The sequence below is a fragment of the Calidris pugnax genome, unplaced genomic scaffold (genome assembly GCF_001431845.1).
Source record: "Calidris pugnax isolate Ruff unplaced genomic scaffold, ASM143184v1 scaffold11, whole genome shotgun sequence".
NCBI classification, from domain to species: Eukaryota; Metazoa; Chordata; class Aves; order Charadriiformes; family Scolopacidae; genus Calidris; species Calidris pugnax.
The window spans coordinates 15,623,648-15,646,943 of record NW_015090803.1 but is presented as its reverse complement, the minus strand read 5'-3'; the positions used below and the strand labels follow the sequence as shown (position 1 = coordinate 15,646,943).

General features: G+C 35.1%; 1 protein-coding gene across 9 annotated transcripts in view; it reads right to left on the bottom strand.

Annotated features, from left to right (window-relative positions):
* The window catches only part of DGKB (diacylglycerol kinase, beta 90kDa), a 467,667-nt gene that overhangs the window by 232,493 nt on the left and 211,878 nt on the right, over nt 1–23,296 (bottom strand). For 7 of the 9 annotated variants that reach the window (XM_014937895.1, XM_014937893.1, XM_014937903.1 and 4 more), the window contains 5 exons: nt 17,085–17,202; nt 14,244–14,332; nt 13,865–13,981; nt 9,405–9,503; nt 263–295 (listed from right to left, as the gene is read on the bottom strand). In XM_014937895.1, the coding sequence (XP_014793381.1) occupies nt 263–295; nt 9,405–9,503; nt 13,865–13,981; nt 14,244–14,332; nt 17,085–17,202 (456 nt within the window). The remainder of the gene's footprint in view (nt 1–262; nt 296–9,404; nt 9,504–13,864; nt 13,982–14,243; nt 14,333–17,084; nt 17,203–23,296) is intronic. The other 2 variants (XM_014937898.1, XM_014937902.1) reach the window with 1 other exon arrangement.

Here is a 23,296-nt window from a genome sequence, read left to right as displayed (position 1 = left end):
TCCATTAACTGGAGCTTCTACCATTCAGTGATGCTCCAGAGATCATTGTCAGATAAGAACTATTCAATTATCTCTCCCTTATCCATCCAAATAAGAAAAAAGAATTTATAAATAAGACAAGACCTTTCCAATGACAACACAAAATACCACACCTAGATTATTTTTTTAGTTCAGCCCCAAAATGCACTTTTATAGCAGCAAGAATGTACAGGATCATGATCGGTTAGTACTCGTGCGCACATGGATGCCTCCCGTTACGCACCTCAGGGAGCAAACCTCCTAAAGTGGGTAGCGTCTGTTGGAAAAAGACAACGTTAGGCTGGGACACGGAACAGCTGGGATGGTGAGGGGCACGGAGAGAGCCCTCACAAGGAACCATACCTTGCAGCAGTTGCCCTTAACAACAACCATACACAGCGCTTTTTTTTTTTTTTAACACATTTGCACAACCGTACTCCCTCAACTTTTTGGTTGTCATATTCTATAATTTATATTCTGGGATCATTTTATCACCAGCTACAAAAATTGAAAACCTGAGGACTATATTCTTTTGAATAGTAAAAAGAGCTACCTGGTACCTGGGGAGTACTTTTTTTTATTTTATCTTCCAAGCCTTTGACTCCTCATCCAAAGCAAGGAATCTTATTTAAAAAGCTTTCTTCTACTGCAATTGACAAAGCTATACAACATTCATTCTCAAAAAGCATTTCTCCTCTTTCTTTATACAGAGGTACAGTCTTTTCCTTTACACAAAACACTGATATTTAGAAATATCATATTGTATCACAGCTATTATAAAAAAAGCAGATTAGGTAACAGCTTACTAAATAGTTACCTCTTTGCATTTTAACTGCTAACACAGAATCCAATGCCAATGCAGCAAAAGTTGGTTTTTCCCACCTTGTCTCTTAATCAATAAGTGTAAATCTATTTTTCTGGATTATTTCTTACATAGCTGAGATTATTTAAATCAATTTATTTTATACATTAACCACCATTTTACTTATCCATTAAATGTGATCATAAATCCATTAGTCAATAGTTAATACCATTACAGTTTTTCAAGTAACTACAGAAAACTTGAGATTCCTTCTGTATGATAATTACTTCTTTTATACCAGATGAGAGATATACCCAAAGACCCAACTTGGGGATGCTCTTTGCATTTTAACTGCTAACACAGAATCTAATGCCAATGCAGCAAAAGTTGTTTTTTCCCCACCTTGTCTCTTCTCTTTGCATTTTAACTGCTAACACAGAATCCAATGCCAATGCAGCAAAAGTTGGTTTTTCCCACCTTGTCTCTTAATCAATAAGTGTAAATCTATTTTTCTGGATTATTTCTTACATAGCTGAGATTATTTAAATCAATTTATTTTATACATTAACCACCATTTTACTTATCCATTAAATGTGATCATAAATCCATTAGTCAATAGTTAATACCATTACAGTTTTTCAAGTAACTACAGAAAACTTGAGATTCCTTCTGTATGATAATTACTTCTTTTATACCAGATGAGAGATATACCCAAAGACCCAACTTGGGGATGGGAGTGCATAAGGAGAGAACCAAATTCTATGTTAATACGCATAAACTGAAAGAGTAATAAAAAAATATCTTATTTTAGAACTCTGAAACTTGAAAGGCATTGATCAGGGGAATCTGTTCACTTAATAAGTGTAAATCTATTTTTCTGGATTATTTCTTACATAGCTGAGATTATTTAAATCAATTTATTTTATACATTAACCACCATTTTACTTATTCATTAAATGTGATTGCAAATCCATTAATGAATAGTTAATACAATTACAGTTTTTCAAGTAACTACAGAAAACTTGAGATTCCTTCTGTATGATAATTACTTCTTTTATACCAGATGAGAGATATACCCAAAGACCCAACTTGGGGATGTGAGTGCATAAGGAGAGAACCAAATTCTACGTTAATACCCATAAACTGAAAGAGTTATAAAAAATATCTTATTTTAGAACTCTAAAAGGCATTGATCAGGGGAATCTGTTCATGGAAGATCAGATGGAATGCGTGGAGTATCGTGTAAAGGTATCCTCAAATGCTTGCAGAATGGAGGCCACGTGAATACTAAACTGATGCTTTGTGGTTTTTTCAGGAACTTGGAGGAAGGTTGCTCCATGATCCCCAAGAGCTATTTTGTTTAATGACATGGGATCTCCAAGGGATGCAAAACCTGTACGTTAATATGCAATGAAATATTAGAATAGGTACTCCTAGACTGTCATTTTGTAAACTTTGCTTACAAAAGTTCCATTCCATGCAATTTCTGTCCAGAGTTACACAATAAGCAAAGAGAATCAAAGATTCAGACACTCTGAAAGCTGCAAAAAAGCCACCTTCACTACCCCAAAACCTGGAGAGCAATCTAGTGTAATATCTAGTAGACATCACATCCAACTAACTACGATTTAGATGTGCTAAAGTATTTTGAGAATTTACTTTATAAAATCTTCTCCACAGTTCCAGCTCTTACCCTGTCTACATACTAATGAGAAGGGCCAATATTTGGATATCACATTATGCTGCCTCAAAAGTTCATAATGCTGTAGCACAATACCCAGCTCTGCATCCACAGGCTGAAAGTAAAAGTCATCCTGTGAACAAGGTTAGCAACCAATTCACTAGCAAAAATACTGTCCAGTGAGCTGCACATGCCCATACTACAAAGGAAAGGTATGGCTTCCAACTTAACTCAGACTGTCTTGATAGAAACATTTCCAGAAAAACAAACAAACAAACAAAAAAAAAACCACAAACCAACAAACCAAAAAACCACCTAAACCCCAAAAAACTACCCCTCGCATCATTATGTCAATCAGAAGGAGATATTTTGTCACCCACATTACTAGTAGCCAAAATATGTGAAAAAAAGACAAGGCTGGAATAGAAATTATATTCTTCAAAACAGCCAACCAAAAGACCGTTGTGAACAAGGCATCGCTACATGGTAACTTTGTATATATACTTTGTGTTGATAGTTTAATATGTCTTACTAAAGATGAAAATCACAGTCCAGAATTTCTCATTTAGCATCTTGGCCTTAGTTCATTTAGGTGGCTGACTATAATTTGCCTTACATCTTGCACCCATTCAATATATGCATGAACGTGCACCAAGTGTAGGGCCCAAGACCTTCAATTTAATTCGCAACCTAAAATTAACTTGGACTATAGTTGGCAATTATATACGTCGTCCAGAAAGACACAAGAGTTGGGAAAGAATTTTGAAAATAGAAACATATTAAACTACAATGGGAGAGGATGTAAGAAATAAACTTAGGGACAGACAGCAGTGATGAGCTGTGGGCAGGCAACTAGATATAACTTAAAATGATTGAACGGCTGCCATTTCAGTTTATCAGCATCTTATTATTTTAACATTGAACTGTGTTTGCCGAACAGATAATTAGTTAGGAAGATACATTTTCCTCCGGGGCAATTATTAATTTCCTTCTGACTTCAAAGAAATGAAAAAGCTCTTAGTGTAGATAAGCACACCATTATATTTCAAGTCTGGTTTAGATTCTTAGAGAACTGAATCTGCAATATGATAGACAATTGAAAAGGAAAAAAGTGTTTTGTTTTTTTTGAATCTGTTTGAATTGCTATGTCATTACCTAATATTCAACAACCAGATTTAAATTTGCTTCCCCATAGAAGAATAGATATATCAAATAACTGGGGTTTTTCATAGTATCTTTGTTCAGAAATTCAGAATAAGGCTATACTCAGCTTCAAAGGACTGAGTTGCTCATAAAGATGCTTATACAGTGCACTGACTTTCTGCACTTGGTGTTGAGCTTGGAGTCAACTGAGTTACAACTGATCTCTACTATAATAAAAAGAGAAGAATCATTTTAGGATTAAAAACCGGAAAAGAGATTAGAAAGCTCATTCTTCAACCAGCAACTGCTAATTCCCTTTTCCTTTCTCTACATCTCTGCTTTCCTATGTGAGTTACGTTTACCTGCCTCACAGGAAAACAGTATTAGTGAAACAGACATGGAAAACTAGACATTATCAGACATGGAAAAATATCTATTGAACTATGCTTCAATTATAACACAGCCATTAGCTATTTTATCTAGTCTGATATACTGACAGCCAAAGAAAATTATTGTAGAATATTTTCAACTTTGTATTACTTTTTGCCAGGATCTCAACACACTTGCTATATTTACACAAAAGTTTGATGCTACATCTCATAATATATATTTTTTTAGCTTCACAAGACACATTGCTTAGCAAAAACATTTGTAATCTGCTGTGTGTATACTGTTTTACATGCCTAAATAGGACTTGCTTTAAAGAAGACTTTTGAACATTTATGCTCTTGTATAGTAAAATGCCAAACCAACTCAAAAACAACCCAAATGAGATACATCTGTTTCCTCCACCAAAATAAACAGCTGTTTGTATTTTAAAATGAGGTCAAGTGTATACAACTTATGATCGTATTTTATATGTATATAAACATCTTTATGATGCATAAAAACTCTCTATACATTTTATATAAAAAACTGTATATTATATATTTATATGAAGAGAACTTATGCTCAAATGATTTTTTCCTAAAAAGTTACAAAAATCTTCACTAGACAAAAAAAGAGAAAATTTCATCCGTTAAGAGAAAAGAAACAAAAAGTGAGTTGTTCCAAACTTTTTATGAAGAGGACCAGAATTCTGAACAATGAAGCTGAAAACTGACCACAAGGAAACATCCAACTTTTAATTTTATTTCCACTACTATTTGTCTTCAATATTACACCAGACCCTCCCCCTTTAAAATAAACTGGTTACTATGGAGACAGTGATAACTGCCATGTAGTAACACTCACATTGTAATCAGACTACCTTCTGTTTTACAATTTATTTTATAATTTTCTTTTTATCCCATAATCAGCAGTTTTAATGATAGCTTTAAAGACCAATGTTAGATATTAAGTAAAAAAATAATTCATTGTAAAACTCTTACAAACAATAGGAGACTCAAAATCATCATACATTATGAAATAAGTAAATACTTATTAAATAGTAGGCTTTCATTGGTTGATATGTCATTATCCAAGGCTACATCTATTTTGGTGGGAAACAGAAAAATCTAATTACTTTTCTACAAACTTAAATACAAATTAGAAGATCCTATGTGTCCATCAATAAATGGAGCAAAGTAAAGGAAGGCATGAAATGAAGAAGCCAAAATGTACATTTGTGTTTTTCCCTTTCTGCCTTATAGAGGGGTGGGGGTGAGAAGCTCCACCAGAAGCAGAGACCAATCTCTTTTCTTCACTACTCACTCATTTCATTCCAATACCCAGGTTTTAACCTGGTTATGATCTAATTCTGTACTCTTGGTAGGCTAGGATTCAATTGAGTTAAAGATTTTTAAACTCACTGCCAGTCAACCTTATCATGAACTTTCATTATGTGCATGTAATTAATTGGGTCCAATGAACAATATCAGCACTGAGTTATAGACTTTTTTCCCCCCACCATATAATTAGGATATAATTACCCACAGGATATCAGAATGATGCAAAACCTTTCCTCTAAATGTGCCCTCATTAGGAAACAAGTCTCAATGTACATTTATTCAATCAGTATGAATTAATTAAAACGTTACCGAAATAAAAGAGAGTAACATTAAAGTGTATCTGACATCTATTAAAAGACTATCACTTGAGATCTGCACACACAGTTTATAACAAAACTCATTTAACTTGAACAAAAAACTTCAACCTACAACAAGCCCTATATACCATAAACAGAAAAGTAAAAAGAAATAGTTTTAAAGCTGACAGAATACATTTGACTAAAACATTCAAAAGTATTGCAGTGAGATGAGAGAAACCTTTATATAATGTTGAAACTAGACAGTTACGTAATTCTTTTGTGATACAGAGAGTATCAACTGTACGAGTTTCCCCATAGTTTTTTTTTCAGCTGAGAATGTAGGTTATCATATTTAGGAATAAGATTTGGCAAGTTCCATTTTGTGCAGTTTTGAAGATGGGAGTCCTCTTATTTCCCTTAGATCATCAGATGACCAGGTATTTAGGTTTTCTCTCCAGCCCTTAAGAGAAGGGACAGTATGAGAGGATCATGCCAGTCACTTCTGTAAAAAGAAATAGTTTTAAAGCTGACAGAATACATTTGACTAAAACATTCAAAAGTATTGCAGTGAGATGAGAGAAACCTTTATATAATGTTGAAACTAGACAGTTACGTAATTCTTTTGTGATACAGAGAGTATCAACTGTACGAGTTTCCCCATAGTTTTTTTTTCAGCTGAGAATGTAGGTTATCATATTTAGGAATAAGATTTGGCAAGTTCCATTTTGTGCAGTTTTGAAGATGGGAGTCCTCTTATTTCCCTTAGATCATCAGATGACCAGGTATTTAGGTTTTCTCTCCAGCCCTTAAGAGAAGGGACAGTATGAGAGGATCATGCCAGTCACTTCATTTTAGAGGAATCTCTCTTGTGTCTAAAGATAGTCACCTGAGCTGAGATGTTTATGGTTAAGGGGCAGAGAAGTGTCACCCTTTGTGACATTACAATCAGGAATAGTAGTGTTTTTTTATTTATTCTTCACCATTGCTGCAATGACTTTGTATGTCGAGGGATACCTAGGAAATGGAAAAACAGAGGATATAGACCTGAATGAAAAATTTCTCTTGAGACACCAGTTTGGTAGTTCTGATATAATACATGGTGATGTGAAAGGCAATTTGTGAAAAAAATCTCTTTATCTCTGCAGATAGTCAAGGATGGACTCACAAGAAGTTGAGAAATGAAGCATGCTGGATGAGAAAGGAAAAAATATGATTGTCCATAGTTCCCCAAAAGAGAAAAGCTGAGAAGGGCTTTGAGCAACCTGCTCTAGTGGGAGATGTCCCTGCCCATGGCAGGGGGGTTGGAACTCGATGATATTTAAGGTCCCCTCCAACCTGAACTATTCTATGATTTAGCCAGTACTCTTGAAGGAAAAACTTACGAGAAGGCATCTGAGATCAACTCTGACAGTTTTCTTGAAGAAGCAACCTGAACTATTCTATGATTTAGCCAGTAGTCTTGAAGGAAAAACTTATGAGAAGGCATCTGAAACTCTGACAGTTTTCTCGAAGAAATCTGGAATTCCAAAGTTACAGATGAAAGGGAGGGCCAAAACTTTTGGGATATCAAAGATACAAGACTTTCAACTTGCTATTTTCCCTAATTCCTATAACTTATTCTATGGGAGAAGAAGATATGTTCTTTTCTGTTGCCTCAGAATACTCAAGGATAAACCTGATACAGGTGGTTACCTTCCACATATATGTAGCTTTGCAAGAATATTATTGCTCAGGTGGCCATTGAAGCTAAATGTGTGTCCTAGGTGAAAGAACCTTCCACTGTACAGTATTATCTGACATATCTGAACATATAACTTCTATTAACAGACACACTTGCCGTTGTATCTTTAGACATTTTTGACATGGGTATATTCACTGGTTCTGCTGCCATCTGTGAGAGTGTTGGTTTCTGAAGCATGTGCTTCTCAAAAGGAATCCCCCTAACAGGAAATGGGATAAACTATTTAAAAAAAAATTCTAAGATAAATAATATGTACACTGTAATAAATCATTTCTAGGAGGAATTCCTATTTGCTAGGTCACTGATGTATTATTTGTAATGTAGGTATACTCAGGATTTTACTGCATTTTTGGAACAACTAATTGATGAACAAATATACTACAAAATTATAAAGTTCCCATTAAATCACAGTAAAATATATTTTCCATTCCTAACAACATACATTGTGCTGAAATACATGTTTTGTATTACATTATTAGTGTGTAATACTGAAACATGATTCTGATACAGGAAAACATATTTACTTCTGCTTATGCCTTCAAAATTTGCTGATAAAACAAAGCTATTCAAGGGTGATTTGACTCAAGTGGTTTTATATATCCTCTAAACAACTTAACTAAACTCCAATTGTGGAATGAAAATCTTAATTCCTCTATCCCTCTTCCTCTCCTGAAAAGAAAATGGAGTTACGTAAATATAATTGAAGATGAAATTTCATGCGGAGGCTTTATTCAGTTTATAAGAATGGCAAGCAATAAATAACAATAAAACAAAAACAGTCCAATAACAAAATAATAATTTCTACATGTTACCTTTTTAAGTATGACCTAAAATCCTGAAAATTAAATAATATAATGATCCAACAAACTTAAAACAATATTTTACATATATTATTCAGAACTTGTCCAAGTAATATCAAAATGCTATTAGAGACAAACTACAGAACTACTCTTATGACTTTTCAATAATATTAGTATTATATAATTATTAAATGTAATATATAAATATTAAAGCCAGCTTTCCATTGCGTTACCTTCATTGACAGCAATGGAATAGTCCCAGTTTACTCAAGCAGAGGGCCAAAGTCTAGCATCCATCCCTTAGCAGATTTATAAACAATCAGCCGAAAGAGTTAATCAGAAAACAGGTAATTTAAAATAGGCACAAATATTATTAGTAATGATCAGAAACAGATTTAAGATTAGAAGGTATATTTTCTTGGTTTTCCTACCTGCAATACATAATTCTTTCTTAAGTTCAAGCATTTCTTACTCTTATTATGAAATATATTTAAAGCAAGAAGACCACGTGTCTGTTCTAGTATGAATATGATGATGCTATGACTTTCATCAGCATAAAACATCCAATTTAATATAGGAATACATAAGTTAATTCCAAAGTTCTTTTTTTCATGATAAACCGGTCAGCTCTTTTCTATATAACCTACACAGAGCGTGCATTTTTATTTTCATTGAATTGAGTTATTGTTTTTTGTGGACAGAGAAATTTACTGTCCACGATGGCAGAATAAAATATACCATAATGTTGATGCATAGCTTACTGCAAGACCAGTGTCATCATTCTAGGTAACCTCCGGCTTAGATCAGAGACCTCAGCATTGCAGATATACAATATGCATCCCAAGCAAAAACTGTCCATAAGAATAACTTCATTATTCTGGGAAGTTGGATCTATAAAAGATGTAAAATGTAGAAGTGTTCTGCCTATACAGTTTCTGGTAAGTACAGCCTGAGTAAAGTGATAAAACCTGAGTCAGCTTCGGTTATAATATGCCCTACAGAAAGTTCATCCTTACGTGAAAGAAAATGCAATATGCAGAGGATAAAGCACCCTTGTGCCTATAAACTCATCAGCCAGGATTACCCATCGTGTTCAAGGGTGACACAGTGCTGTGAATTTAACACATACTCTGGCAGTCAGACCCAGCATCACTGTAGTTGTTACCTATGACAAAGGATTAACAATCCGAAATAAACTTATGACAACTCACCAATACTACTGGGCAGATTGATGTGGGTGGTAAAATATGGTCCTTCAAAGGTCCACAGTCACATTCGGGTTTTAGATGTGAAGCACATTTGTTATGCAACTACAGGGAGACAGAAAATAAAGACTGAACTTAGACATTTTCATCCTAAAGTCTAAGAAATTGGGCTTGCCAGAACAGGTGAATTTAATAATCTAATTATTACTAGAGTACTACAAGGAAAATGAAACACACTGCAGTGGAAAACCTCTTAGGCTTAACAAAACCAATGAATTTATATTGAAGCAAAGAACAGTGGATTAAAATATTTTCCAGTTTGGAAGATGCACGTGTGGTCCAGCACATGAAATAAGAACACTGCATGGCAGCACAGTGACATCAGCGTAGTGTTAAATTTGTGATCAAAACTTTCATTTCAGAAGAGAGCTTCTTGCACGGAGTTAGGAACTTCTGCTCTACTACTAGTGGGCAACCCAGGGGAAATTAGGGCAGCCTTTTGCATTATTGGTATAACTCAGCTTCCTACCTGAAGCTGACAAAGTCACCACCGATTCAATTGTGATGCTGCAATAGCTATGAAAATATATATGAAATATAAGACAATAGTGTAAGAATGTCTAAGAGCTTTAAGCTATATTGGGAAAAATTTGGTCTTGATTCAATCAATGTTCAGACTTCCACTGACTACTGAGGAACCTGAATTCCTCTCCTTTTTCTACTTTATTCTTAGCATTTATCCAGTCTTCCTGAAAGCAATAAGAGGAGTTCTACCCTGAAAACCTGGAAAGAATATCCTCAGGTCTGCTGGACTGAAAGAGCATTGGCTTAATTCCCTTCCACTTATAAAGGTGGAATGGAAAAATGTGTATTTAACATCAACATAAAATGCCAACAAATAATGATACATTTATTGAAATATTTTGCATTAGAAATCAAGAGTTTGTGTTGATATTTTAGGATCTAACTCAATTCAAATGTCTCTAAATAGAATATTTCAACATACATATCCAACCACACAGTACATAGGAACAGTTGCGTGCCCTGATTACGCAAAGCATTCACATTTAATTGATATATTTAATAATATTATTAGAGATAGCCACAATAAAATACGACTTCATATTTTGAAATTTGGTGAAACTTTATTATTTTGGACTCAATGATCTTAAAGGTCTTTTCCAACCTAAATGATTCTATGATTCTATTTCTACATTGATTCAATAAACTGTGCATTAAGTTCCTTATGTAAACATGTGTTTCCCATAGAGATTAATATTTTATTTTTGAAAAAATATGCATATTTGCATTAAAGAAGAATAATCAGGATAATAAATATCAGAAATTTTGAAGTAAAATCTTATTTAACAAGTGATTTAACTACTATAATAGGTAGCAGACAGAATTAGTTCAACAGGTTCAATAGCTGTTATAAAATCTGTAGCTCAATGTCTGCATCTCTAAATCACATTTTTCCAATGACTGATTCATTTTCCCGTAGATGATTTAACTATGTCAGCATGAACTCTATTAAAATCACAATAAAACTCTATCAGTTGCTCATGTATATAAGCTTTACCAGTAATATGGTCTTCATAAAGTTATCTGGTAGAGTTAATGTTGACATAACATTTCTGAATTTTGAACTGAATGACACCTAATATTAGCCTTGTCCATATTCATTTATACTGCAAAGTTACCTTTTCAGGCAGTTACTTAGCAACAGAAAATAAAAGTCTAACGAGTTTCGATTGTGAGGGTATTTTGGTAGCCCTGTAATCTAAATCATTTGTCATGCTAATTCTCTGCCTCAGTGGTAAGGCTACTTGTACCATAATTAATGCACACCAGGCCATGTTACATCAAATAAAAGTATCTTCGCACATTCAGTGGTAATTAGCAGCTTTGCTACTCAGTGGCATGCAAACTTATCTATGAAAAAATAGCTTAATCTTCTTATTAGTCTCTGCTGATCTTTGACAACAGAATTGGCGCGGAGCAGACAACAGAAATGGTAGAAGATATGGAGCTGTAATGAAAAAACCACTTTGACACAATGAAAGGAAATAATATGCATCTCTTCTCAAAAAAATGTTTTACCAGATTTTAAATACATTTCCCCAAAATTCCCTTACCCCAAACCTAGCTCCTTTAGAATATTACCCCCCTCACCACCAGATGCCTGCAAAGCAGGAAAACCTGTATTTGCTGGGGAGGAAAGGAAGAAAAAAAACCCCCACATTTACAAGACCATGGTGGAGAACTACAGAGTATATGGAAGAGGGAATCATGGGCCTGGCTAAGAACTCAGTATAACAAGCCTCCTTAGTGGAAAAAAACTCTAAATTTGGGGATTTGATTCAGTTATTTGACATTAGAAGTGACCCTATTAAGCTCTAAGAAGGAGAGATATTTAAGATGCATGAAAGAGGCTCAGAATTAGTTGCGTAATAACTAGCATCCTCTTACATTACAAAAATATGTCAGCAACAAGCCCTAAATGTGGTGTTGTACAAGGAGCTGAAAATGTGTGAAGGATGTGATGATAATTATATAACTTCAGAAATCCATTCAAAAATCATGCATCTGTTCGAATTTTAACTCTGTTTTTTTCAGTAATAAAGTTATTACTATTAGAGAAGAAAGTTATTGCAATAGAATATATAGAACACACAGAAATGCAAGGAAGGTGAATAGGAGATTGAAAAACAAATAATTTGTAGTATTTTTAAAACTTTTAAAATATTATTTTTTTCACTTATGTCAGAAAGTTATTGCAATAGAATATATAGAACAAACAGAAATGCAAGGAAGGTGAATAGGAGACTGAAAAACAAATACTTTGTAGTATTTTTAAAACTTTAAAAATATTATTTTTTCACTTATGTATACATTACACCTGAAGCCATAAAATTTCAATAAAAGTATTAATGAAGTTATTTTGAAAATACATTAATTTTACAGGAAATGAAAATATTTAAATTACTGCTGAAAATACAATTCCAAAATTGTAAAACTCAGTGCCAACATTTTCAGTTTTGGCTGTCAAAAATTTATGTATCAATTTTTAATTGGAATTTTGAAAGATATGTAACCATTTAAGCAGCACAAGCACCTGAGATATTTTCAAAATAATTTAGCCTCTTCCTTCACCATGATTTCAATGATAAATCTTTCCTTGGTATTTCCTCAGTGAATATCAGTTCTTATGAAAGTCTTTTGAATCTCGACATGTATTTTTGAGAAGTAAAACGCCTTTTCAAACTGGTCCAGATTCACATGAAATAAATGGGAAAAGAATTTTTCCAATGAGCTACAGAATTTGCAACTTCCTACAACTTTAAGCCGGAGCCTTTTATAATTTCTATTTCTTGAATGATATACAAATATTATACAGTCGTGAATGCTTCTATATCTGGAGGGGAATACTCTTATTTATCTATCTAAACACAGATAGCCATTGCCTACGCTTAATTATCTGCATGCAAAAATTTTGGATTGGGTGCTTTACACTCTACATAAATTATCCAAATTTTGACAGCAATCTGGACTACATATTTGCTCTCTTCTCAAATATTGGTTTTTAAGTAATCATAACAGCTTATCACTGAAAGTATCCTGGATCTATTTTCTTTGATGATGTTTCATATTTTGTATTCTTGTGTTAAGAAAATATGTCATAAAACATCCAAACCTGTATGTTGAAAACAAACATTCACTAATGCCTCCGTTTCATATTATTATTTAAAACACTGAACAAACAACTGCTGTTCCATAACAATAACAATAATAATATCAGCAAAAAAAAAATAAAATCAAAAACCCTAGAAGGTGGCTGAATGTCTCCCCATTTAGATTTAAATCCTGCCCCGGCGAGGAACAGAAATACTGGCACTGCTCCTTCTAGCATGAAGATCTCACTTATAAAGGCAGTGTTCCTTGAATGTCATTAGTTCTAGTTATTGGTTCCTGCTGAACAAGGAGCACACAAAAGTTGTATATATTAGACTTGCTGCACAGATTAGTATATTATCAAGATATCTCTGCTATTATTCCCAGACATTTGAAATCACTGTATCCTACCAGATGTCCTCAATTTTATTTGCCTGTCAGTACACCACAAATTAGGATTTTGCCCTAGTGTCACAGTGACCTTGACTTCCCCCAGTACTGAGAACTCTTTTATAATCTTTCTGTAATGTAGACTGGGAATTCTGCTCTTTAGAATAACACATATTATTTCCATTTGTATATTGTCTTGAAGCAGAGTGGACTTTTTAGCGTATTTGCTTGCAACAATTAAGGGCTCCTATGAATATTCTGCATATTCCATTTCTTAAATGCACACTATCCATTCCTGATGAAAAAAACTTAACGAGACCTTTTGAAATTTGAGACTATAAAAAAAGATAGGAAAAGTTTTGTCTCTCTAACCTGTGCTAAAGATTTTACTACAGAATACTCACCGTGATCTGACACCAAACACAGTGAAGTCCAGTCAAGCCTTGGTAACATTTTATAGTTTTGTGACACTTATCACATTTTGTTGGACAATTTCCTTCTACCCAGAAATGGTGCATGACCTGCAAAAGAAAAGTGTGGATATACATGGAGTTACTAAATTAACAGCTACGTGGCAAATTAATGCTCCCCCAAACTTACATCAGTATTCTTTTTGGATTTCACATATGTTTTGATGCAAGATGCTGGAGCTCTTGAGACACAGCGCTCATGGACTGTGTACTTGCAAACTGAAAAAAGAAAAGACATTAATAGACATCAAGACAATGGTGTTTCTGACTACATTTTTATGAAAGAAAAAAAAAAATTTACCAGTAAACTTACATCAGTATTCTTTTTGGATTTCACATATGTTTTGATGCAAGATGCTGGAGCTCTTGAGACACAGCGCTCATGGACTGTGTACTTGCAAACTGAAAAAAGAAAAGACATTAATAGACATCAAGACAATGGTGTTTCTGACTACATTTTTATGAAAGACAAAAAAAATTACCAGCATGCCATCTCTATATAATCAATCCAATCAGTCAATGAAAACTCAAACTAGACTGCTTTTTCCATGGAATACAAAAGGCCAATTAGAACAGGAAATATTATGCAAGTGAGAAATCCAAGAATGCACTATCATTGCATAACAGGAAATGCTTAATTAAATCAGAGCTCACTAAATTTTTTCACAATAATTCCCAAATGACAAAAATATTAAAGACAAATTGATGACTGCCAAATGGTTTGGTGTCATTTGCTAGTAGAAAGAAATCTATATTTTACAAACTATAGGCATGAGAGCAGCTGGCAAGCACAAAAATAAAAGCCAATGAATTTATGTTGTTCTTTCTATTGATTTATAAATCTTAAATGGCTGATTAGTCCATTTTCAGATAGCAATTGTTTTCAAGCATTCCGTGTAATCACCCCAACTTTAACTCTTACTTTCCCAAATACCAGCTCCTGAGGTTTTTCTCTCCTCCCCCCTCCACACCAGTTTTAGGTAACTGCTAGCGTTGATGGGGTCTGTAAAGACCACACTAACTGCTTTTGGAAACCACACAAACATCAGAGTACAACGCAAAGCTCTCCTGACTTCAACTACACAACTGTGCCCAGATGAAGAAATAATGCTTAAAACAGCTTATACCTGCATTCAGTGGAGTCAACTATTAAAAACTGCGAATGAATTTCTCCCTGCATGGTATATGTCTCACGCTTTTGACCTCGAGAGCAATTAAGCACAAAGTACTTCTAAACACCTTGCTTGCACCTATTACACAAACCCAGTGGGAGGCGCAGCCATTAATCAGACAAACTGCAGGGAGTAACATTGTTGATTGGACCATGGAGGGATGGTGAAGCCCCCTGCAGTTTCCTTTTTTTATTTTTTTCCTCCCACACAATCTAAAATGCAAATAATGAAATCTATAGCAACGCTTTGAAAATATATCGGAGAAAAAGCTCAGCGAGATGAGGAAATAGTGTAAGAGTTCTGTAAGTAGCCTTCTGCCCCTTGCTGCATCAAGTAACTGAAAAGAGCATGTGGATGTTCTTCAGATCCTCTAGGATCATTGTTCTCACCGAGTAAATGCCAAGCACAATAACAAATACGTTTTGAAGAGGTACATTGCTACAGAGAAAATTACAGCTCTTGAAAGACTGGTCTTTTTGGGGCAGTTTACTTTTATATAACTTATCTACACATTTCTGAGCTACTGAAGAAGATGATCTACATTATTTGCTCAATAGAATTTTCAAACATATAGAGGTCCTATAGTTATTCACAAGGATTATGTTTTCATCAGTCTGACATAAAAGATTATTAAAGAATGTAACATTTCAAGATCTAATAGTCATTTCAGCATTATATATATTCCAGTTACTGTCATCAGCATTTATTAATCTGAAGTTATGCAAGTTCTATTTGTTTGAATTTTAATAAATGTAACTCTCTCATTCCATATATTGTGAATGGAATTATACGATGTGAAAACCCATACATGAAGCATTTACATCTGAATTATGTTTTCAAGAGATCTGTGGCCCTCGGAGGAGAAATGGCTGTTTCCAAAATCCTCATTCATTCAGACTAATCTCAAATTAAATCAATAGAACTCTACAGGCAGAAAGGTCCTGATCAGCTGTGATGGGCTATCTTTCATACCAAAAATGGAGAAATAAGTTACACTAAGAAACCGACTAATTTATCAAAAAGAACAATGAAAGCTGACTTGATACCATCATGAGAAGAATACAGTGGGTACTAAAGATCTCATTAATCTAATGGAGCAGGGCATAACACGAACCAATCATTGGAACCATCTACCAGATATATTCAAATCAGAAAATAGGTCTTTGTTAAAAAAAGATGATCAATCATTGGAACACACCACAAAAGAAAGATATGGATCATCCATCTCTTGAAACATTCAAACAGAGACAAGGTGTCTTTCAGCAAGATTTGGTTTCTCAAGATAAAGGTTAGAGCTGGTCAAACACAGATTATTAGGAGATACACAGATATAACAACAGGATTTCAACTGTAGAAAATGCATTTAAGAGTCTAATGAAGGTCAAATTAGATGCAGCAGTTTGTCTATATTCCTTTACCTTAATATCTATAATCAGCTGATGTGTGAAAGGATGGCAAGACTGAGAGTTATGGTTACAAACCAAGTAAACATACAGAACTTTAGAAGTGTTACTGAAACTTGATTTCTGGAAAACTGGGATTTTGACCTTCCCAGTTAACAAAACAGGAATTCTGTGCAAAATTTGAATAAACAAATATGGGACTTAGATGCTAGCAAAGTTGATACCTACTAAATAATATGAATAATTATTAATAAAGACATAAGCACGATAGTTACTAAGAGAAAAGAAAACAAAAGAAAGGAAAAAAAAAAAAAACAACAAGGGGCAAACTCCACAGGAAACTAAGACTCAGAGCTATCATAATACAGAAAACTCCCTCAAACAACAGCTTTGAAGCCCAATATCCTGAAAAAAATTAAAAATGGAACCTTGAGCAATGAAGCAGAGAAGACAAAGAGGGAGACACCACTGTGCTGGCAATGGGTTTGAACTGGGAAGCTCCTAGTTCTTCATTAGGCAGCGAGCACATTTCTAGGAATAGACGTGTATGCAAAGGGACACTGAAATGCTCATACTCACAAGAACAGCAGAGACCTTGCTTGCCTACTCCGATCAGCATGTTCAAACAAAGATTACAGTAGGCAGGCTTGTTAAAGTGCTTCAGTCTCCATACATGCTGCCCATCATCTTTCACATTCTGCACAGGACATAAAAGAAACAGATTTCACTTAATAAAATAAACAATGAAATATATAAGTGCCAAATAAAAATTGGAGATTGACTCAAGAACGTAAAAGACAAGCTGTTACTTCGTTTAATACTCTGCACCAGATCACAGTATAATCATTCTAAATACACAGGCAATGGTATAATAAAAAAAAATCTTCAGAAGCTCATGGATGTCCATGTGTTTCAAAAACGACTCAGAAAAACACCAGGCTGCTGCCATCACTGCAGTACAGCACTAGCAATAAATCTAGGCTGATATTAAATTACAATTAGTATTAAAACTTACCAAAATTTGTTCTAGACCAATTCTAAAAATAAAAGTCCTGCAGGTTAGAAAGTAAAACTCCCAAAGGAGCAACAAAAAGATTTTATAAAAAAATATACAGATATTTTTAATGACCCTTACAATTAGGGGCGTGTATCAACTTATGCAAAGTGGGAAAGCTGTCCACACTACAATAATACCCTTTGCCAGCTTTAATTTATGTTTATCTACAGCCAATGGTCTATCAAAAAGCAAGTATTTAAGGGTGAGATTTACATCCTGGACCTTTTCTCTAAAAATTTAATTCCTCACACTCAAACCCCCATTTTTTCAGTTAGCTGCAGCACTATACTCAAACCTTCCATGAATAGACTGATCAACTGATAAGCACTTAAAACTCAGGGGCTCACTGTAACTTGTGTAGAACTAAAATATTATCAAATCATTTATGTTTATGAAAGTAAGCTTTCAGTTGCATGATTCTCCTCTTCCTTTGTAATGGAATCTTCTGAGACCTCACTGTACTTAGAAGGTTTTTAAAATTATACACACTTGGTACAGATGTTAAATTAATTCTGTAAATTCCAGGTTTCTTGGCAAGTGTGGCCATCAGGCTTTTTCCTTTTTGCAATCATCAGAGATTTTGAATTTAAAAAAAATATTAGATTAACCCAATGTAATATCACTGCATTTTTTTTCATTAAATTTAATTTTATTTTATTTTTAACAAATAGAACATCCAATGGAGCAAAGACAGTTAATGTGTATCAGCTGGAAATGGTCTGCGGGAGTCTGATTCTTCATTGTGTATTACTGAAACACGATGGTCTTCTTAGTTATTTCATTACCAAAAAGAAATTTTCACATAGCTAAAAGAAGCCACATCAGGCTCTAGTTCTCAGAAGCCACATCAGCAGTTGGTTCTGATCCAGTTTCTGATTTCTCACATCAAACTACACAAACATTTGTCATCATGTTTATACAATGTTCCTGACTCGATCTTCAATAATACGATGGTTTTCACTAAGGGCAGTCAATGTAAGTCAGTGGACACAAATTTTAATAAGAATTCCGTTTTCTTCTGTATTAGTATACACTGCATGAGTTACATCCTTAAAAATCAGTGTTGTTCAATTCTAAGAGTTAGCTGTTAATGACAAGTCAAAGACAATGAAGACTACTTCATCCTTGTGGGAAAAAATCCTGAAGGAAAATTAGCACTCCAAGAAATCAAGAGCGTTTGGGTCAAAGCCAGGTCCTAGCCAGAGCACAACTTTGAATAATTCCTACAAATTACCTAGAAACAAAAGGAACTGAAATTCCAATCAGCTGGATTTTTTTTTAATCTATTGAGATATCGAGATCAGAGCCTAAGTGGAGTTCCCCCAATATTCTCAGCAGGAGTTCAAATGCCATCTCTAACAGCTGGGCAATGTCAGGGTCCCCTTTCTGCAGAACCAGCAGAGCAGATGCCTAATGTGGGATTCTCGGGCTGGCAAAGAGCGTGGAAGTTTTCCAATTTCCCCTGAAGAAGCAGAAATAGATTCTGCAGCTGCAGAGTACTAGAAGGCTGTCAAGCTCCTTCATGACTGGCAGCTGAAGAGGATGTATTTCATTAAAGGGAGCTCTGTAACTTCTCTTTTTCTTTCCATCTTCCTACCACATTCCACGTATTTTTAAAGTATTGTTAAATTGCAACAAGGTATGTGAGTTTCACATCTTCTGAAAGTAGACAATTAATCACTAGACAATAAGGACCATGTAAATCTTTCTGAGAAAAAACAGTAAACAATGTATGCTTTTATTTTAACATTACTCAGGTCACCAACAAATGCAGTCATAAACCACAAGCACTTAAAATGCAAGCTGACCAGCTTTCCTTAGAAAAATATTTGCTATTTATGAAAATTAACAAAAACTCATAATTATGCATAAGCTTGCCCCTCTTCCACATTAGTTTTGTGTTACTTTTTCATTTTAATTTTATTTTTAAAGAATGGCCATTACATGTGAATATGTCACTTCTTATTTGAACAGAACATATGGACTAACTTAGCTGGCATTTTCCTTATCAGAAAAACAAACAAGTCTTGATGTGGGTGTTCTGCCAATTAAAACACTTAACTGTGTTACAGACTGCAACTGATGCAAATCCATTACATAAACACAATGCACTTTTGGAAAATAGCAAATTAAATTTTTGCTCTTGTGCACTGCCAAAAATAAGCAATAAAGTGCTGCATACGATTATGCATGCACATAACTTTTTAAAACACTGCCAAGTAAAAAAACAAACAAACAACAAACCAGACATAATGTGAAACAAAGCCCCCTCAATGCAAGTCTTTAAGTATGAATAAAATCCACAATTCTGACACATCAGTGCATTTACTGACATTCACTCATTTTGCTTCCATATCCTGAGAAAGTTTAAAAACAAATAGTCATTAAGAAGATCTCAAAGCAGGGCAGGTAGAGTAAAAGTCTCTTCCTCGCTTCATTATACATGACTGAAAATGAAGCCTCCATATGCCATATGCAGACTTTAGCATATAATGACAACAGTAACATTTATTTTGTTAACAATGGTTCTCATCTAATCCTGACCCTTCTACCAAGGATTTGATTGTCAAAAGGACCTGACCTTAAAAAGCAAGACAACTATGGAAGAGCCACCCTTAGAATTAGGGGAAAATTTAGCTACACATCCTTAATCTGATTTAATATTAACTTACTTCAGCTTTTCAGGTATGTTTAAATAAAGGTAGCCAAAGAGATATTAAGCTTTCAAGCACAAAACTCAAGATTCTGAGACTTAAAAAGGTAATGAAATAGCTGATAAATTTTCACCCCAGCAAGTATCCCCTCTTAAAATAGCTACAGGAATGTCTGGACTATGCTCTGTGTTTTTCATGAGAAGAGTCAATAACAAGCAACCAAGGGAGAAAGATATTAGGACGTCTACTAAGTTATTCTTTCGCTGTCTATTATTATTGTGTTTTCATTTATTTCAAACATGTTTACGTGACTTGAAGACATCTTTGTGACGGATCGTTGGGTATTTTTCAGTCAGTGGGAAGGTGAGAAGAGTGTCCATTATACTACAGAGCACCTCCTTTTAATACAAACGCAGTTATGTTCTTTACTGGCTCTCAGCAAAGAATTAATGCCAGGTGTTTTTTTTTACAAACGCAGTTATGTTCTTTACTGGCTCTTGCAAAGAATTCATGCCAGGTGTTTTTTTAATCATGGAATCATAGAATGGTTTAGGTTGGAAGGGACCTTTAAAGATCATCTAATTTCTCCCTCCCTGCCCTGGGCATGGACACCGCCCACCAGACCAGGTTGTTCAAAGCCCCATCCAGCCTGGCCTTGAACCCCTCCAGGGATGGGGCAGCCACAGCTTCTCTGGGCAACCTGTTCCAGTGTCTCACCACCCTCACAGGAAAGAATTTCTTTCTAATACCTAATCTAAATTTGGCTTGGGGAGTGGGGGTTCTAAATCTCTTCTGGTTCAACTGCAGAGGAAGTAACCTCATTCATGAGACATTATTCAGTAGGGCTCCTCAAACTTCTGAGAAAACAATTTCTTTCTAATATCTAATCTAAATTTGGCTTGGGGAGTGGGAGTGCTAAAACTCTTCTGGTTCAACTGCAAAGGAAGTAACCTCATTCATGAGACGTTATTCAGTAGGGCTCCTCAAGCTTCTGAGATATATTATGTGTTTCTCCACGTGTGTATTGGAGAAAGAAAAAAAAATAATAAAAATCACTTTCCCAGCCCTCATTCCCATATCCAGTGTATTATTCTGATCATCCAGAAATCCTAAAGCATGAATATGCACATGAGAAAATGACGGCATAGAAAAGGGAGACCAGAAGGTGAAATGAATTTGTTTAAACAAGCTTCGTAATTAGCCATGTTTCCCTGTCCGTAAATTGGTAGTCACCTGTCATCTGCAGAGACTGAAATGCTGCAGAAATTACTTTTTAAATAATGGTAAATTTGTATACCTGCCTGAAATACCATTTATTTTACACCTTATACACAGAACAGGTTAGGGCTACTTCTGACTTCTCCTCGGCTTCTACAGGTAAAAGGAAAGGAAGGACCACAGTAAGGAAAGACATTTGCAAACTTCCTGTGAAGAAGTGGGAACTAGTGCCGCAGAAAAGCGGACAGCGCTGTCAAGAAAAGAGAAGTGCACTTTTTTAGCAGCTCCTGCAACGAAGTCTCAAAAAGCATTAACATTACCCCCTCTGCTGGCAATGCCATGGAACGATACTGGGAAAATAGCTCCCATTTCTGCTTAGGGTGACGGCTTCCCAGCTGGTGAGGAGCTGGCACAAAGAGGGGAAGCTACAGCTTCTTCTGTAGGGGCTTGCTTTTGCCCTCTGTAAATATGGAAATAGCGTATGGCTCATAGGCACCTCAGCCTTTTAGAGAGCTCACCTGCCAAACTTCAGACAGGAGTTAGAAAAATAACACAAAGGAAAAGAACAGGCCAGATCGCTCTCCTAGAATCACAGAATGGTTTGGGTTGGAAGGGACCTTAAAGATCATCAAGTTCCAACCCCCTGCCCTGGGCAGGGACACCTCCCACTAGACCAGGTTGCTCAAAGCCCCATCCAGCCTGGCCTTGACTCTCATTTCCTCACTGAATGAAAGAAATTCAAGTTCACCAAACTGCCGAGGTATTAAACAGGCCTTTCAGACTTCAGCCTGAGATGGACTCCTCACGGTGCAATAGATCCCACACCGGGCTTGCAAGTGTTTGCAAGTCCCCAGTTTGGTTCCACTTTTACATACTCAGAGCTCAAAAAGTAAGACAACAATAATAAGAAGCAGTATTTTCCAAGTGTGGACTCACACTCGAGTATTACATCCCATATTTAATCAAAAAGATTAAAAAAACCCTACCTTTTAAATTCTTGGAGTGTAATAGCATAATACTTGCTGCTTGAAGATCCAAAAAAGAGGATATTTCTTTCTGACTTAATTGAAGCCTAGTCACACTTCAACACAAATGCGTTTGCCTTATTGACATTTACCTTGACTTAAAAGGTGAAATGGGGTGAAAGTTACAATAAGTGACTTAAAAGAAAGGCATAGTGGCCTGGCTTCAGATTATTGATGACCTTACAAACCATTTACTGTTACAATTTCTCTCTCATCTTAGGGCAGCTTTTCAGCAACTGCACAGTACCAGCTACAGTGCAACCGTGACATCTAGTGGCCAACGAAGAGGGAACAAAATATTTGCATTCCTAAAACATGGGATTTATTTTTTTAAAAAACTAGCACTTCCAAACTTGCTGTTTATACCTAATTCTATGCACAATCACTGACAGAGGTGACAGTAATGATCCATTCAAAGAGAAATGAGACCAAAATACCTGACATGGAATTACTGTAGAAGAGAAATCAAGTGCTTTTATTAGAACAGGGTGGAATAATATTGTGCAAGTGAGAAATAGAGGTGACAGTAATGATCCATTCAAAGAGAAATGAGACCAAAATACCTGACATGGAATTACTGTAGAAGAGAAATCAAGTGCTTTTATTAGAACAGGATGGAATAATATTGTGCAAGTAAGAGACTCCTAGCAAAGGCCACAGTACAATGTTCATGGACTGACAAAAACCCTTACAAGCAAGCCATTATTAAAGGAGCTTTTTGTGCCTAGATTGCAAAGGACATCTAAAGCAATGCTAGGAGAGTCAACGGAGTAACTCTCAAACTTCACTGACAATTTTGATCTACTTCAATTAATACAGAAGGAAACAAAAAAGCTC